The 18,273-nt window shown below is 47.4% G+C and overlaps 1 protein-coding gene across 2 annotated transcripts in view; it reads right to left on the minus strand.

The window, feature by feature from the left end:
- ARID1A (AT-rich interaction domain 1A) overlaps positions 1–18,273 on the minus strand; it is a 64,130-nt gene that overhangs the window by 24,016 nt on the left and 21,841 nt on the right. For both annotated transcript variants that reach the window (XM_074162145.1, XM_074162146.1), the window contains exons 2-4: positions 15,975–16,187; positions 14,808–15,269; positions 13,255–13,368 (exon numbers count right to left, since the gene is read on the minus strand). In XM_074162145.1, the coding sequence (XP_074018246.1) occupies positions 13,255–13,368; positions 14,808–15,269; positions 15,975–16,187 (789 nt within the window). The remainder of the gene's footprint in view (positions 1–13,254; positions 13,369–14,807; positions 15,270–15,974; positions 16,188–18,273) is intronic.

Below are 18,273 nucleotides of genomic sequence, written 5' to 3' on the forward strand. Positions count from 1 at the left end.
AGAGGCAGAGGAGAAGCTTTGCCTCCAGGATCCCAGGTCACTCTCTGCTACGCGGTAGGAGCAATATTCATACAAGAACCGGGCAGCCTAAGAGGATGCGACTTGGTAATGCCAGGCACGAAAATATCTGCAAGACATAAAACGCAGCGACGTTAAAAGCTGTTTGAAAATTAACTCCTAAGTAACCAGATAATGATCTTTTAAAGCTGATGTCTTCGGCCTTGTCTACGCATCAAAGCTTAACCTAAGTACTGCAAGTCATTTAAAAACATTCAGTTTTAATTAAGCAGGTTAATACAGGGTTGCTTCAGACATGCGAGCGAGGGCCCCTCTGCATTGCTAACATACCGGCACGGACCTCACATATAGGGAGAGCCGGCCCAGCTACAAGGCTGCGGATCAGACTCCGGAGATCATCAGTTCCAAGTTAAAGTGAATTACACGTCAACCTTTCTGGGATGTTAGGACAGGAATTCCAAAAAGACCATAAAAATCAAGTTAACTCGTAAAGTGACTTTCACCTCTAAGTTTCTCCAAAGGGAGACTCCTGCCAGGGGAAGGATGGAAGCGAGGACTAGGATGCCCAAGTACAAGCAGCTCATCGGTAAGGAACTGATTTCCACCTATTAAGTTATTTCCTCAGGATGCCAACCATCAAGGCACAGAGTTTTGGATTTTTTTTAACTAAAGGACACCCTCCCCAGCTCTGATATTCCATTTACTCAAGCGCACCACAAACTTGGGGAAAAAAAAAAAAAAAAAATCTCTCAATCGCTCCACAGACTGTTTTAAGGACGGCCGTAGCAGAGAATCCTCTTAAAAAAAAGAAAACCTCATTGAAATAACGGAGACCCGCTGCCGTCGGGGGGGTTCTGGACGAAGCCCAAGAGGAGAAGGGACCAGGGAGGTTGTATTTGCCTCCCACGGAGCATCAGGAGGAGACCTGGAAAGACCCAGCAGCACCAGGAGAAGGGCTCTCCTCGTCCCTCCTCCCGCCAGCGCAGCCAGTCGAGCCCAGACGGGAGGTGAGGCTCGACAGCAGTAACTCTGCCAACTTGAAGGAAACGTCAGGGTCTGGAGAATTTCCTCACGTGTTTCCAACGTGGGTTGGTTTTTTTTTTTTTTTTTTTTTGTGTGTGTGTGTGGTGGTTTTTTTTTTTTTTATGCATTTTATTGCTCATCTGCCATGCAGATCAAAAACGCTGGAGGGATTCCAACTATTTCACACAGAATCTCACACTCCAGGCTGGCTGCAGCCCCAAAGCCTGAGTTTCTTCACTTGAAATACTGCCCAGTGTTATTTTGGGATGTGACCTGATAGCGGAAGCCCACGGGGACCCTGAAACGATAACCGGTTCCAGCTGCGATTGGTTGCCCAGCCCTCGCCGGTGCCAGCATGGGTTTGTCAGTGCTGCTGACAAACGAGGACTCAGCAGCTAACACCTCCTTTTCACACCACAACAAAACCCATGCCTGAAATCACACAATCTGGTACCCAAAGGAGGGGACAGGGGAGTTCATCCGTCTCAGGGAAAGGGTTGCAAGTCCTGGCACGACCAACGCAAGGTGAGTTTACGCTGGAAACAGCAAGGTTTCTTTTAGATTAAAAAAAAAACAAAAAAACCCCAAAAAAAACCCCAACAACCAAACACCAAAAGGAACCACCATCTCGCTATCTGATACGAAGCTCATTTGTTAAACAAACATAAAGATGAAACAAGAAGAAATACTTAAGATCAAGGTAACAAAAACCCCAGAGGAGAAGAGATTCCGAGGCTCCGCTCCGGGCCCATCCCACCGATCTGGAAGAGCAGAAGGACTGACCAGAAAGCAAATTGATCTCCTGCCTGGGGACTGCAGCCTTCCCCCTCCATCTCTCCAGCCCAAGAGCCTATGGAAGGCGCGGGGGAGAGGGCAGGGGGGCGGCCAGGCTGTAACGATCGCAGGCACTATCAGATCACTAGATAGCACTCAAGGAAATTATGAGCTGGAGACGAGCGTGTGGTGGAGCTTATAAATTCTGGAAGGCCAGTTTGTTTCCGTAAAGACGCTTACAAGCAAGAGCAGAGAACAATGGCTAAATTTATTCCCCGAATTCTTTCTCAAAGAGAAAAAGTCTCTTCATTGCTTCTGACTAATTGGAATACCTACTTTCTATTACAAATCTCAATTTTCTCTGCAGTTTCTTCTCCACTCATTCAAGAACTATCAACACTTAAAAAAAATCACAAGCTTGTCCTTTCCTTCCTCTTTTATTTCCACACCCAAAATACCTCAATCCTCTATCATAGAAATTACCCAGCTGACTGGCAAGCCAGGATCTCCCTGCTATTTAAGGCCAGGCTGGATGAGGCTTTGAGCAACCTGCTCTAGTGGAGGTGTCCCTGCCCAGGGCAGGGGGGTTGGAACTACATGGTCTTTAAGGTCCCTTCCAACTCTTTAAGGTCCCTTCCATTCTATGATTCTATGATTTTGGGGAAATGGAGAGACTCAATCCTCCTTTTACAGTCCAGACAACAGAATCTTGCATCTTATGCTTCACAAAGCACTCTGTCTCCTAGCACAAAGCAGCCCGGAGAACCCACCGTACTGCATTTACACCAGACTTACAGATTCACATCCCATCCAAAGAGACTTGAGATTTCCCCAGATCCAACGGGAGGGTCTGGAGAGGGCTCCACGGCCCTGTCACCACCCTCCTGCTTTCTGTCTGCCTCTTCCAGGTCACTTCCCTGGTAGAAACTAGAAGTTGGAACTGGGAAGCAAAACTTCAGCTACAGCAGAAATCCAGTTGATACTTTTCATCTAGAGAGAGTCATAATCTACCGTATCCAAAGTGTTTTCTTGCCAACGTATCGAAGAGTCAGAATGGAGTTTTTCAGTCTCCACGCTGGTCCAGTTCACTGGGGTCCCACTGGGAAGGGTCCATGCTCCTGCAAGCCCTCCATCACCACCAGCTCGATTCCAACCGCCGTGCTCTAAAATTCTGACAAAACCCATCAGCACGTACCACCCCAAACACGGAACCCGCTGGGCACGGGCTCTCAGCATTAGGGAGGCAGCTGCAGGCTCGCTCAACAGCCCGGCTGGGAACGTGAAGAACTACCATCACCACAAGAAGAAAGTGAACTATTCCAAAGCCAAAGCAGATTTCCAAGCCCTATCCTATCCCCAAAATATACAAGTTTTGCCAGGGAAGGCCACCATCTCCTTACTCTGCTCTTTTTACCATCGGTTATTGTGCAGAAGATAACGAGTCCATCTTTACAGCACCAAAAGCACCTTCTAGATGATTATTGTTCTTGTGTTTATGGGCTGGAGAAGAGACAAAGGGGAGGAGGAAGAAGGCTGAGTGCAGGATGTCTCTCCAATAAAAACTCTTGCCACATCTAGAACATTTCTGGAATTTAAAGTGAAGTGAAAGATCCTGTTAACACTCTGTTCCCATGCACCTTGTCAGACTTTGGGAGAAGTGGGGCAGAAAAAAAAAAAAATACGGATTTTCAAGCTGCCAGTTTACCTGTTATTGATTTTGTGTTTATTACACGTGTGGGAAGCGTGTTCAGCCACATTCCCAAGCTACCCAACGTGCTTAAAGACTAATCAAAGATAACCAGAGCCCAGCAACACAAGCTGGTGTCCCCCTGACCAAACACAGCTTGGCCGGTGCCTCATAGCTCTTACCTCTTACTCTCCGAGATGCTGAAAAGTTTGCTTTTAGTTCAACATGGAAAGATGGCGTTCTCCTGGCATAAGAAGCAGAGAATGCCCAAAAAGAAGATCCTGCAACACTAGCGCAAGCTGCACAGTACACTTGTGTTCTATGAAAGCTTTCTAAATTCATGGCCTTGCCTCTATTTCTTATATCCCCCTTCAAAATGGGACAAGATCAGCAATCGGAAGGAACAAAGGGATTTAATTATTCAATGAAATCACTGGTTTTGGCCCCCCAGATACGTCCCTGGAAGCTCAACCTCGGATCTGAGCAGGACCACATGTGAGCAACCAGAAACCAGACAGTTTTCAGGTTCTGCAGCAAGCTCTGCAGGAGAAAAAACCAAGATCCTTGTTATAAAACCAAGCATGCGTAAAAACATTTGAGTCCTATTACGTGCCACTTACTCACCCAAGCAGCCCTTAGGTAAAGGAAATAAGTGCTGGACTTTTACTACTTCAAGGGAAAAACACCTGCCCACTAAAACAAATATCAGGAAGGCAACGCTATCAAGGCTTCAGCCTCTGCTAGATGGGAGTCCATATTCCCTTCCCTTCCCAGGAGTTTAAGCTCCTCTCAGGCATCAGCGCTGACAATTACAAACCTAAGATGGGGACTAGAACGTGCAAGAGAGATTCGTGCAGTTTCCTCGCTCAAAAAAAAGAAGCTGAAAAGCTCATTCTTCCAGGCTGGCTTGAGACAAACTGGGAGAAGCTGCTGGCTCTAGCTGCACTGCAGGGAAAAAAAAAGAGCGTTTGGAAAGGAGGCTGTCGGGAGGAGGGGCTCGGTGTCACGCAAGAAATTTTACTCTGATTGCAAAAATAAGCTGCCGTTCTAATCCACCTCAGTAAATCTAGGTGAGTCCGGGCGTTTTGGCAGAAAGCAGGTAGAGAATAAAATAAAGGGAGGACGACAGACGGAAGCGCTGCTGGCTTTACTACATTCCTGCAACGGGAGACCTTGCAGAGCAGCCAGCGCTGCTACCGCAGCAGCCATTGATTTTTCAGAGGTCGATACTCCACTCCCACAGATCTACTCGGCAGGAGCTTTAATCACATCTACCGCTCCCACCCTGTGCCACCCTTCCTTCTCTTCCCCCTCCAAATAAAATTAAATAAATAAAAAAATAAAATAAAAAAAAAGGGGGGTGGGTGGGTGTTTCCTCCCCCCTCCCAACGCCGAGCAGACTTAACAGATTTCATCTCCTCGGTCTTTGGAGAGGAGAGATTCAAAAAGCTGTAGTTGCAGCGCAAAGTGTAGAAGGAGTAACGTGATTCATCCCCAGAACAAGATGTCGCTGAAGGGAAAACGCGGCGCGTGGAAGGCCACCGTCCCCTCTCAGGGCCCAGCTCTTCTGCAGGACACTGGGAAAGGCAGCAGCAAAACTTCTCCAGAAGAAGAAAAAAAAAAAAAAAAGAAAAAAAAAAAAAAAAAGACTTTCCATTTAACCCTTTGAAAGCCCCTCAGCTTCTAAAAAGTGCTCCCAGGTTTTTCTAAACATTGATACGACGTGAAGCATTCCAAGAGCTGAAGTTCTGCTGGACAGAGTGGTGTCGCTTTGGCTGACGCCGGACTTGGCCCGGCCACCCAGCAGCAGCGTGGCCAAATCGGAGGATAAAACCTCCAGCTGAGCAGTAACACCGACCCTAGAACAAGTTGCAGGACAAAAGGAGGAGCCCATGGAGGACACCCCCTCACCCCCAGGCGCAATGAGCTGCAACGTGGCAGCAGCACCTGAGGATGCTCTGGGCGACACTGGTTTTTTGGAGGGTGTTGGGGATGCAGGAGGAGCGAGACCGACGCGTCGGTCACATCAGTCAGAAAGGCCAGTCTGACACCAGGGAAGGAAAGTGCAAGTGAGAAACCAGTGCAGGTCTCAGATGACAGACCACAACCCGTTTATTTAAAGAGCTTTTGGGTTTCTTCCAGAGCTTTTTAAGTATTTTAACTTCAGTCTGAAGACAAACCCCAGATCATATAAAAAGCTAAATCACATAAGAGGCAGGAAGCTACCCCTCTGATTGCCAGCCGTAAGGATATTCCAATTCCCCAGCAGTGCTTCCTCTGGAAGGCACTTTCCAGTCCCCGATGTGTTCAATTTAGACTCCGAAGCATTTAGTCATCTCAGCACGTGGTTGTGCCACCATGCCAACCACACGAGCTAGGGTGGGCAAAGAAACGCAGCAAAAGCAGGAGTCTCAAATAATTTAAACAATTAAAAAGGCCAACACTTTGGATTTTAAGACAACTCCGCTTTTAGTCTTGCTATCAGCCTCTTTGAAAACAATTAAGAGCGACAGAATCCATTTCTAAAAAAGCAGAAGGAAGATTTTTAGAAGAAAACAACATTACTACGGCATCAGGTATTTTTCCAGTCCTCTGGCTGGAAAAAGCCGCTGAAGAGGCAGCTGAAAGCTGCTTCCCAAAGCCCCTGGTACCCGTGGGGAGGCAGCGACGGAGCGAGGAGGGGCTACGGCAGAGCCCCCTGACACCACCAGCTCTAGAGAAACCACTTCCAGCAGAGAACCCGTCCGCGATACAGCACCCGCAGGCAGGTACCGCTGATCCGGATGGGACAGAGAAACCGAAGACACATTTGGAAAGACTGGAGGAAATTCTCCTCTCGCCCTGGCTCAGAGCATGCACGGGGAGAGGTACATAACCATGGAAACCTGGCCCATGCCAGATGCTGACGTACACCCGGTGCTACCCTCGGGGTCAGGGTGCCAGCACAGTCAATTCCTAGAGATGTCACTTCTTGTCATTTCAGGAAATTCAACCGGTTTTGGGTTATGTTTTGTTTTGGTTTTTTTTTTTTTTCCTATCAAAGTTTCTACTTTCCTGGGTAAGACCTGATTCAAAATTAGAACAAAAAACATAACACAATTCCTCCTACAATTACCAGGATTTGTTTGAAATCACGGTGCAAACCTTGTAGCCGTAAGGGTGTGGGCACAAGCCCATCCGAGCAGCGTGGCCGAGCCTTGGCCCCCCCCCATCATGCCCCGCATTCCAGCCCCCCAGTTTTCTCCAAACATTTATGACCGTGCACATCTTCCGAGACAAGTCCCTCCAGCACGGCAAAAGGACGTTAACAGGAAAATGATTCCCGTGAACTGAAAGCTCAGGTGTGGCAGCATTTAAAACGCGTGCAGCGCTGTCAGCCGGAGTTAAACACCTTCATTTATCCCGGCAACCGCTCCACGCGGCAGATGAAGGTCACGCCAACACGGACTCTCCCTCCCTCGCATCCTCTGGGACCTCAGGCAGGGTTTAAGTTTGGATGGAAAGGGAAGAGGATGAGGTCTGCGTGTCCGACATCAGACTGACAAGAAGCTGCCGCACGTTTAAAGGGTCTCCGATGACACCGAGTCAGCAGCAAAAAGGAAGAGAAAAAACTGATTTCCCTGCCCTACAACTTCTTGAGAGCGTGTTGAAAAGCGGAGGGTCACCCGGCTCCAGCAGTGATGGGGCAAGGAGCAGCTCTTTATTTCCAGGCGTGTGACAGGGCACGGACTATTGTTCGGCATCCAGGACCAGAACTGGTCATCCTACAGCAATTTCCTGATTAAACACCGTCCCACCTAATCGCTCCGGCCGGAGCCCGTCCTCTCCCGAGCGAGCCACCGGCCCGTCCCTGCCGGCCACCTCCTCGCAGGGCTCTCCTCCTTCAGCTGGGTCCGTAACCGAAATACTCCCTAAAAACCCCAAGAGGCTGGGGGTTCGGGGAATCTGTGCGAGGCGTGCGGGGCAGGAAGCAGAGCCGAGCAGCTCGAGACCAGAATAGAAACAGGAAACCAGCCCGGCATCGAGCACGGCGCAGCCCCGCGAAGCTGCATCGTCCTCCCAAGGGAGGTTTTATCGCCGGCAAAGGGCTCCGGCGTAGCCCAGATCGGGCCCGGCGATGCTCTGCGGGGTGGGGAGTTTCCTCTCGAGCAGCAGGATTCAGGATTCGCTGGGTCGGAAGCCGGAGGAAGGGGTGGGAGGAGAGAAAATTGCCACATGGACAAATAGCTGAGCAACCCCCAGGAGCAGGTCACAGGCGTGAAAAACGTGTCACTGGAGAGGCTGGGAGATTAGGGTGGCTTGGGGAGCAGCACTCTGTGCTCTCCACTGTTAACAGAATAAAAAATAAGTTAAAAAAGAAAAAGAAAAAAAAAGGCATAGCCTTCTGTTGTGGTTTAGGCCATGATCGGCCCATGACAGGCATCAGATGCTCCCCCCCCCACCTCTCACTCCAAGGAGAGGAGGAGGAAGGATAAAGAGATTTACAAGTTTAGAAGGAACTAAACTACTTTAATGAAATATTAATAATAAAAAGAAAAATAATGAAATAGATACAACACATACAAAACCCTATTAAACATATCTCAAAGAGTTAGAGGAGGCTCAGCTGAGAAGTAAAATTACTGGATCTATTTTACCTCAAAACCACAGAAATAATGGCCACAATCACACAAGGAGAAAAGGTCAGGCAGAGAAGCCTTGGTCAGGGAAAAAAAAACACAACAAAAACATTTTTCAACTCCCTGCGTCGCCGTAACTTGGGATAGAAACCTTCCTATCAGCATGAAGTGGAATGCAAGCGATCTCTCCGATAGCAGCGTTCCAGGTATCGCGCTCCTCGGGGCCAGCCCGGGGTGCTGCCCTGTTTATCGGCGCATCCACCGGGATGCCCAGACCCCGCTTTGAAATGCATACAGCCCTAATCCCTCTCTCAAGACAAGCTCAAAAGGCCAAAGAGAAACCAAAGAGAAGCAGGAAGTCCCATATGGAAAGAGAAAGAGAAAAGAAAAAAAAAAAAGAAAAAAGAGCCTGAAGTGACCAGCAAATTAAACTATAAAAGGTTCTTTTCCCCTTCCCCCCCCCAAAAAATTGTCAAAATGATTCATTTTGAGCTCAAAGAATTTTTAAGAAAACACTCATTTCCTGGGCTGCACCTCCCTCCCCGTCCACGGCGGCTTTGCGAGAGTTTTTTTTTGCTGCATTTCAGCCTGTTGCGTTGATTATTTCCAGGTCAGGGGACGCAGCTGACAGAGCTCAACTTCATTCCACTTCAAGCGGCTACAGAGAACAAGCTGAAATCACCGCTTTTGTGAGAACGGAAAATCCAAACGGTGCTTCCGTGACAACCTCCAGTGTCCAAATTCAGAAACTACTTGACTTAAGAAAGGAAGAGGTAATCAAACAGTAAAAAAAAAAAAAAAAAACAAAAAAAACCCCAACCCACAACTGCTGGGGATGTTCACAGAACAGTTCTTTCTGCACAAGCCAAAGCTCTGCAGCCTCATTCCCCTCCCCTTCCCACAAAAAAGCCCTAATTTTGCTAAATTCATACCGCAAAGGTCCGAGACCAGAATGCACATTCCAAAATTAAACGTGGATTTTTGGTTTCGGTTGGTTTTATTCCTTTCTGCCATTGTAGAGGCACTTTTCAAGCCTGAAGTCAGAGCGGAACCAAAGTGAAACGCAACTGAGTAAGAGAACAGTTTTCCAACAGTGCAAAATACTGAGATTAAAACGATTCCCACTCCACGTCAAGATGGAAGTTGCCCAGAAGAGGGACAGGGTTTCTCCTTCAGGCTAACTCAGCGCAATGATCAAAACAAACCATGGACATTCTAGGGTGGGAATTCTGGAATTTCTGTTCAAGCTGCCCCCAGTTTGCTTCATTCCGTATTTCCTACAACGGAAACTCAAACACAAACTTGCTGTTTCAGGACCTCCCAAACCTTGCCAGTATCTCTCCTCCTGGTTTGGCCAGAAGTCCCACCCCATGGAGAGCCTTTCCCATAGAAGCACTGCTGAAAACACCACCTCTCACAAAAGTTTTGGTTTCCACAGATAGGAAAGCTTCACTGCAAATACAGCTAGTATATACTGGTATCAAATCAATTTTGCTCCATAAACGGCTTTTGGGGCTGACCTGGAAGTTCTAACACCACAACTATCACCTTCTGTGGTCAGGAAGGTATAAACAGCCTGAGGTGGCAACCGCTGTCTGGATGCTCTGCTCCTCACCCATCCCAAAGACATCAGGACCTTGATCTCCACTCCTTCAAGGCAGGAGACCGGGGCAAGACAATGATCTGTTGTGTGTTTCATAATGAGATAGAAAATTCCTCCCAACAAATCTAAAACTCTGGAGAACTTTGCAGCAGAACTGATTTGCAACCCAAACCCAAACAGACGTCCCAGCACCCTATTTTGCTTCCCCTGCACTTGCTACCAGCATCTTCCATGTCTAAGGAGAAGGTAATTAATAGCTGGAAATATTTGACTCCTACAGACTCAGAATCCAAGCCTCAAAAGGTAAAGACACCAAATAAACTGGATACGACTTGCCAGGAAGAATTCTTTGCTAAAGGGAAGAGACTGGGGAATCTCCTGGGAGAAACAGATTTATACCGAGGATTACTATTCCTCTCTTACACCCAGACACAAAAGAGTACACTTCACTTCTCCCATACACAATAGCAATCTAAGTTTAGTTTAGCTGCAATCCTGACAGAGACTCCCCAGGGAAGCAGCAAATTCGTCAGAGAAATTGTTCACCCGGGCTGCCGGAGGAAAACAGCACCAGCCAGGACCCTCGCAAGGCTGCATTACTCTTTAAAAGGCACCAGTGAGATCCAGTTAGCAGCGGCATTCTCCCCCAAAACACAGCAAGTATGATCTTCAGAAAGGGAACAACAAACCAGGAAATACTGAAACCAGAACAGCCCATAACGCAAGCAGAAAGGGAAGACCAGACATTTTGCTACTTACACATGAGCAGACAAAGCATCAGAGAAATCAGTAATGCGGCTCTTCTGCTGTTAAATGTCTGAACATGGGAACACCCTCAGGAAAAAGTTTAGTTAGTGACACAAAAACCATTACGGGGAAGATCTCTTGAAGACCCTCACCCAGAACGGTCGCCGTGGCATTTCTCAAGCAGATCCTAACAAAGGCAGAAGAGCTCACAGGGGTTGGACAACTTGGCAATGTCACCATCCAGGAGATACCACCTCCTGAAACAGCGATGGGATCAGCCAAAGGAACATTCCCCCCCTTTATTGCGTAAAATTCCAACATTAACATTGATGTACAATATTAATGTGCAAAGGCCAATACTCATAAAGGCACTGGGTACATATATCGAACACTTCTTAAGTACCTAAAAAGCAGCAGCCTCCTTTTCCTGCTGGGGCTGGTCTATGTTTAATTAAAGATGATGCCTGGCACGATCTGCCCCGATTCCAAGATACCCAGTGAGCTATTCCCTGGCGCCCACTGAGGCTTGGAAAAGGGCTCACAACTCCACCAAAAATTAAAAGCCCACAAACTAACAATGCTTCTGTAAGTCATACATAATGGCAAAAGAGGGATCCAGGAATCCTCCCGAGTAGGATAAAACTTTCTAAAACAGACAGACTGAGCAATACAAGGAAGATAAAAAGAAATTGATAGCACCCTTCCACGTAGCTCTTTTGTTTCAAAGCATCCCCAGGCCAAACTTTGAGCAAGAGATTGATCACCGAAATGGAACGTTGGCTTCCACACACCTCCGAGATCCTCCCTTTAAACCACTCCACAGCATCACTGTCTGCTGCATTTCTCAGTTACAGACAGGGGTGCTGGTCTTGTCCTAAAAGATCCTAACGAGAAGACAAGGAATTATGAAACATGTACAAGAATTAGGGTGAGTTTCTGCAGGGGGTCTCCTATTTTTAATTTTTGCTTCCCAAGGAAGAAAAGGCCCAAAATTACACCGGGGTTGGGTGAGCTAAAGACTGCTCACCTTCTTAAATGCAAATTATTTGGTGATAAAGTCAGGAAAACAACTATAAAGTCTGTTTAAAGCAGAAGTGAGCTTTACAGCCAGCCGATTCTAAAAGCTGAGCCCATTTTTTTTGCACTCTGGATTTCTCTTCAGCAAACCTCTGAAGTACCTGATCAGAAAATCGGTGGACATTTAAAAAACTTTGAAACCGGATCAAATTCCCTGGTTTCTAGGTTCCTTCACTCTTCCAGCAGAGACAGATCTCTTTCCTTAAACTGCTTGGGAAAAGGGAAAACTTGAAAGGGGGCAAATACATTTAACCACGAGGTATAAAACAAACTCCCACTTGGTGCTGAGAAGGAGCCACTTCTGCAAAGCAGAGCAATAATTCCTATAATCTGAGTCAGAGGGCGCTGATTGGTAGGATTCATGAAGGCTCTATCAACAATGCCACTGAACAGGACTTCCCACCGTTCCGAGCTAGAGCAATTTCTTCAATTACTTCAGTGGCTTCACTTTTCCTACATTCTTCGCCAGAAGATGGGTCACATGGAAGAACTTGTGGAGAGGCAGAGTGGAAAGAAACATGCTATTTAAAAAGGATTTTTTTTTTTTTTTCCCCTAGGCCTCAGAACAAATTAAATCTTTGTAATCAGGGTCCAAAAGGCAAAGAAAAAAAAAAAAAAGGAAAGAAAGGAAAAAGAAACAACCCACAACTACTCCCATTAGGTGGTCAGAACTAGAATCACTTTGTATTTTGGGTGACAATTTGTACCCACAATCCAAAGGAATTATTTCAAGGGGCTCCCAACAAAGCCGTTCTCATTGCTGAGAGCAAAAAATAACTTTGCTGTATATACAGCTCGCTCTCCCCTGACCAATCCAGCTGCAGCTCAGAAAACTGATTTAGCCAGTGGCTAAATGAAAAAAAAAAAAAAAAAAAAAAAAAAAAAAAAAAAAAAAAGCTCACTCACTTCCTACTGGTCGCTATGAAAGTAACCAGCAAAATCAGAACTCAGCAGCTCAAAACTCTTCCTCCAAGTCAGACGCACAGACCGGTTTGTGCAAACTACATCTAAACTTTTAACCCTTCTCCATTTTCTTGGTGAAGTTTTAACCCAAAGTTTAACTATTCTGGTCCAAAAACGCACTGGAACACCAGGCACTAATCTCATGCCCAACTGGTCACTGTACATACAGCAAGCGGATTTAGAATGCAAAAGAAAATATAATTCTCCATCTGTCAAGGAAGGAGCTATCTGTGACTGATCTTCCTCGCTCCAGGTACTAATAAACTTGTCTTTTTCACCAACTGTTCAGTCAGATTGGCCCAAAGAAGCTTAAATCAGCAGTATAAGGATCCGATGCCACTGAAAGGGAACTGCGCTGCCCGGCTGCTGCCCACCACGTCACCAGTGGGCTGAAGGAACAAGAACATCAAATAAAAATGAGACACCTTCCCCTAAAGGTCAGGGTCTGCTCCACCAGCAGCCAGGGGCTTCAGACACTGCGAACGAACGGAAAGCTCAAAACAAATCTTTTAGCTGGAATACACAGACCAGAGTATTTAGGGTTAAACTTTACTCTCAAATCCATTACTTTTGTAAATTACATTTAATCTCCAGCGGGAAGCCAGAAGCTAATGACTTAGTAAAAAGCACAGGCAGCCTCCATCATTCCCCATTTCCACGTGGAATACTACCAGTGCTAATTTATCCTGCTGTGCTTCTGATTGCCCTCGCCCCATTCGCTTCTCCGTCAGCTCAGCACTCACCGGCAGGCTAGAAGGTCTGGACTGAAGGTTCAAGTTCATGTCTTCTTGCCCTTTACTGGAAGCCATTGAGGGAGCAGATGATGCCTGGGACCCAAACGAGTCTTGAGATAACTCCTGAAACATCAAGAAACACCAAAAAAACCCCACAAATGGGAATAAAATAAAGGCTCTGCTGGAATCACGCTGGTATATTCTCACATTGTTGGAAGAATTATGTGCCCTCGGTGACACTTGCCCAAAACAGGAACTAAGAGAGCAAAGAGTTGAAGCCAACACGGCTACTGCTCCGCACAAACACTGCCCCCCTGCCACAGAGAGAGCTGGGAGCAGAGGTCTAAAACATGACCAAACAGTGATAATTCTCCAGCTTTCCCTTACTGCAGATCCTGAAGAACAGAGACTGTCCTGGGAGACTGCCCATTTAGCTTCTTGCTCTTCTAACACCTTACCACAGCTCAAAGTACTTCATTACACAAACAAGGCAAGTCAATTAAAATCAACTTTTCAAAGGCCAGCTTTGATGCACTACAATTTTTGCTGAAAGGTCCTAGCCAGCTTTTAAAAAAAGAAAAAAAGTCTGCTTCATGATTTTACCCTCAATCCCATTGTTTGCTGCTTTATTTCTCCTCCCTAAAGCCAAGTTTTACATTGAAGAGCAAACTCCTCCATCACCATCTACGTGTCCCTCTGCAAACTGTGCTCTGCTGTTGTGCTAAACCAAGTAGCTCTGGAGAGCACCTGGAGAACTTCTGTGAAAACCATTCCAGTACAGCATCCTTTAGACTGGTATTGCATTTACTCCACGCTAGGCTTTGAAGCCGCGGTTTTAGCGCGGCTGAGCCTGCTCCCAACCACAGCATCTCTCTGTAAGAGATACAGATCATAGAATCATCTAGGTTGGAGAAGACCCTTGGGATCATCGAGTCCAACCATCTACCCTACTCTACAAAGTTCTTCCCTACACCATATCCCCCAACACCACATCTAAGTGACTCTTAAACTCATCCAAGGATGGTGACTCAACCACCTCCCTGGGCAGCCTGTTCCAATGTCTGATCACTCTCACTGTGAAGAATTTCTGCCTAATGTCCAGTCTAAACCTACCCTGTCGCAGCTTGAAGCCATTCCCTCTTGTTCTATCGCTATTTGCTTGTGAGAAGAGACCGGCACCAACCTCTCTACAATGTCCTTTCAAGTAGTTATAGAGAGTGATGAGGTCACTCCTCAGTCTCCTCTTCCTCAAACTAAACAGTCCCAGCTCCCTCAATCGTTCTTCCTATGATTTATTCTCCAGGACCTTCACCAGCTCCGTTGCCCTCCTCTGCACCCGCTCCAGCACCTCGATATCTCTCTTGGATTGAGGTGCCCAAAACTGGACACAATACTCCAGATCTAGACACAACGGAGAAGGCAGCGCATCTATCCCCGCCATCATCCCGGCCAACTTGCCGCTGTGGAGTTCAATGGACTTCCCCACACAAAGAAAACTATTTGCTCAAGTTTCTTTAAAAACCAATGCTTTGGAAGGAAACAAAGGAGGGGACGGCGCCTACCTGAGGAGGGGGGAAGCGTTGCTGGGAGTAGGCAGACTGCTGCTGCTGCGGCTGCGAGGGAGGGTATGAAGATGACTGCTGAGAAAGAGCCGCGGAAGCCGTCTGCTGAGTCTGTGGCTGCTGCTGGTAGGGGGACTGCGACTGCTGCTGGGAGTAGGGAGGCTGACTCTGTTGGTGCTGCTGGGCCGAGGACTGCTGCTGAGGATACGGAGTCGGAGACTGCTGATGGGGAGGCTGGGACTGCTGCTGGGAATAGGCCGGCTGCGACGTCTGAAGTTGCGGAGGTTGAGACTGGGGCTGTTGCTGCTGCTGATACGAAGGCTGAGAGTGAGGGGTCTGGGATGGAGGCTGCTGCGAATACGGAGGCTGCTGCTGTTGGGGATGAGGGCTTTGCTGGTTGTAATAGGGAGTCTGGCTTTGCTGCCCATATGCACTGGGGCCCTGCTGTCCATAAGGAGGAATCTACAGAAGAAGAGGGTAGAGTTACATCAGTTACAAAGTTCTTTTACATACACATGCAAAGCAAGATTATGCTCAAGAAGAAAAACGTTCATGGATCCGAGCAGAGCAGTTAACTGGGAATGTACTGGAAATGCCACTACCAATATAAGCGAACCTCCCTGACAACAGCAAAAGTCACTTGTGTATGACATTATCCGTGGCAGTAACAAAATTTTAATTGGCACCCTAACTAAGTTTAACTAAGGATCCCTATCTGACCATCCTTCAATGACAGTAACATCGAAAGGAAAAACTGCTTGCTCAAAAAAAGGGTGGCCTTTTGAATCCTGCAGAGTCCAGCAGGAGCCACTTGGGTCATACAATGAGCCAACACTGACCTGAAGTCATTTCTTCTGTAAAGAACAACTGTGTCTTTAACAGAACACAGCACAAAGAACATCTTACTCCCCTCGCTATTTATTTTTCCCTTGTTTGATTCACTGCTCTGCCGCTGACTCTCTTGGAAGCGAGGACTCCACAGGTCCTTGTACATTGATCCCACCTGGATCCAGGTGTGGTATAACACGTAGCCTAAAGAAATGCCATTTTACCCAAGCAACTGATTCCCACCCGGCTGAAGGTAGTCCCATCAGAGGACACAGCGCTTTGCTGCTCTTCTGCCCACCCCTGCTGTAACCAGAGACCACAGAAGCTTGGGTGCTCTACCTGCTGTGCATATGAGATGCTGCCCATTGTACTTTGCGTCCTGCTTTGCATTCCCATGGGATATCTCTGGGGAGTTTGTGGCCCATAGGGCTGTCCTGGGTAGCCATGTCCTTGCTGTGGCCCCGCTTGAGGTCCCTGCTGTTGTGTATAAGGGTTGTTTCCTCCGTACGGCTGAGGCCTCATCTTCCCCATCTGATCCATTGGGCTTGAAGGCTGCAAAGCAAGTTGTGACACACCATGTACATCCAGCTACATACAGGAATGGTTCACAACTTCCAAAAAAACCCCCAAAGAAAACTTCAACAGGTTGGCGCAGAGAAGCAGAAGCTCGGCTGCCTCTTCTCGGGTGCTAAACCTCCCAGTTGCACCCTGAATTACAGCAGGATTCCTCCTGCCCTTTCAAACCTACAGACGTTTCACAAAGAACAAACCCAATGAGAAGAAGTCATTTGACACTGACATATCTCCCGCGGCCAGAGGGGAGGAGAGGAGGAGGGAAGGATCACTAAGAAAGATGAATTATCAGTCTAAGTGGCTTTTCCCCATAGTAGGTAGTAGTTCAATGTCCAGATATTCCACAACAAGGTGAATTTAGGCCGAAAATTTAAATATTCACAAGAAACACTGCTTCCTTCACATATAACAAGGTCTCCCAAAACACTACAGGCTGTTAATTTACACTTACGCATTTCAATTAATCCATATTGATGGGCAGCGCTACCCACATTCACAGCGTTCGAGCCGGCAGTTCCGTTTTTGCATTTTTATTTTTTAACACGTGCCTTGTGTCTGGCTGCCTTTTGTAGGATAAAGGTTTCTCAATCAAATTTCTTCGGATTCACGAGAAAAATGTGAGCCTTGAAAGTCAGCTCCCCAAGTTTTAGAGCAGATACGATTGAGACGAGTGAATAAATGCAACTTTCTTATGACTTCCTGATCTCTACTACCCCTGCCTGGAGCCAAGACGTAAGAACGGTCAATAAAATTTCCTGAAAACACTATAAACCTCAAAACAGAGTCTTTCTACCTTGGCAGGGATGTTCCCACACTAAAGCAAGGGCTGTTTTGGAGTAGTGACCTCTAAATGAATCCCAGGCGCAGTCTTTAACCTCCATCACTCGGACTGAATAAGAATTGTTCGCTGATCTCCTGATGACCTAACTAATACCAATTAGATGTTTTCCACCAGATCACCATGACAATGGACTCTCTATTACACCATTCCTTCCTGCAACTAGCCCTAGGGTGGTATTTGTACAGATCCACCCTCTCTTTGCTGAGATCAGGTGCTTGAGGAGTGGCACTACAGGTCTGCACAAGCAAATATCGCACAAAGCCAGCTCCTGCTGGAAACCTGAAAGAATCCCAGAGACCCGAACAGCATTCCGGTTATGTTTGCAGAATCCACCCTCCCAGGGAAAAAAAAAAAAAAAAGAATAAAAAAAAAAATAATAGAAGTTCCTGCAGTATGTTACACTTCAGAAAATCCTACCCCAAGAGCCAGCACAGCTTGAAGTCCCAACGCGCAGACCCTGAGAACATTTGTTTGACCAGCTGGCTGCTCCGTCTCGCTGCCAGGCAAACCCCACCGCGCCGAGCCCACGCCAAACACCAGTAAGGAAGGGCACGACGGGGATTTAATGGTTCTCTTGTGGGGCAACAGGAGCTGGGCCACGGGAGGGAATTTAATGGACCGGCAGGAAAAGCACCCCGGTTTTGGTAAAAGGGAGGTGCTACCCACTCAAGTGGAATCGGGCTCCCTTAGACAAATTTGCACCAGGACGGGCCAAATCAATTAAGAACCGGGTCCAAATCCCTTCCTCCGCTCCAGTTCAGCGCTGGACACCCCTGCAAATACAGCAGGAAGCTGTTCACAGACGACCACGTGCATGGAACCAATGAGAGTCTCTCTGTCGAGACAGATTTTAGATGCGCTGCCAGGCTCAGTTGGGCTGGATGTTCCCATTTCCATCCACACGGATGCTACAACAGTTCTGAAAGTTATGTCTCGTGTTTTATGTTCAAGTTATGGCAGATGCTACTGCTGAGGAGTAACATGGACAGGGGCTGCAGGACCTCCTGCAGAGGAGGAAGCCTGGAGAAGCCCTGGATCCCTGGCACTCCCGAACGGCCAGGCCCCACGGACCCCACCATGCACCCAGTCGGGGCTTTGGACCATGCTCTGGAAAGGAGCTTCCACCGGGAGGGGTCAGGAAAAAAAAAAACTAGAGGTCTTTGATGGCTGGACTCTGAATCCTCAGAGCCTGTTTTCTTCTGACCCTCTGAATGGAAGCTCCTT

The sequence above is a fragment of the Numenius arquata genome, chromosome 21 (genome assembly GCF_964106895.1).
Source record: "Numenius arquata chromosome 21, bNumArq3.hap1.1, whole genome shotgun sequence".
Classification (NCBI taxonomy): domain Eukaryota; kingdom Metazoa; phylum Chordata; class Aves; order Charadriiformes; family Scolopacidae; genus Numenius; species Numenius arquata.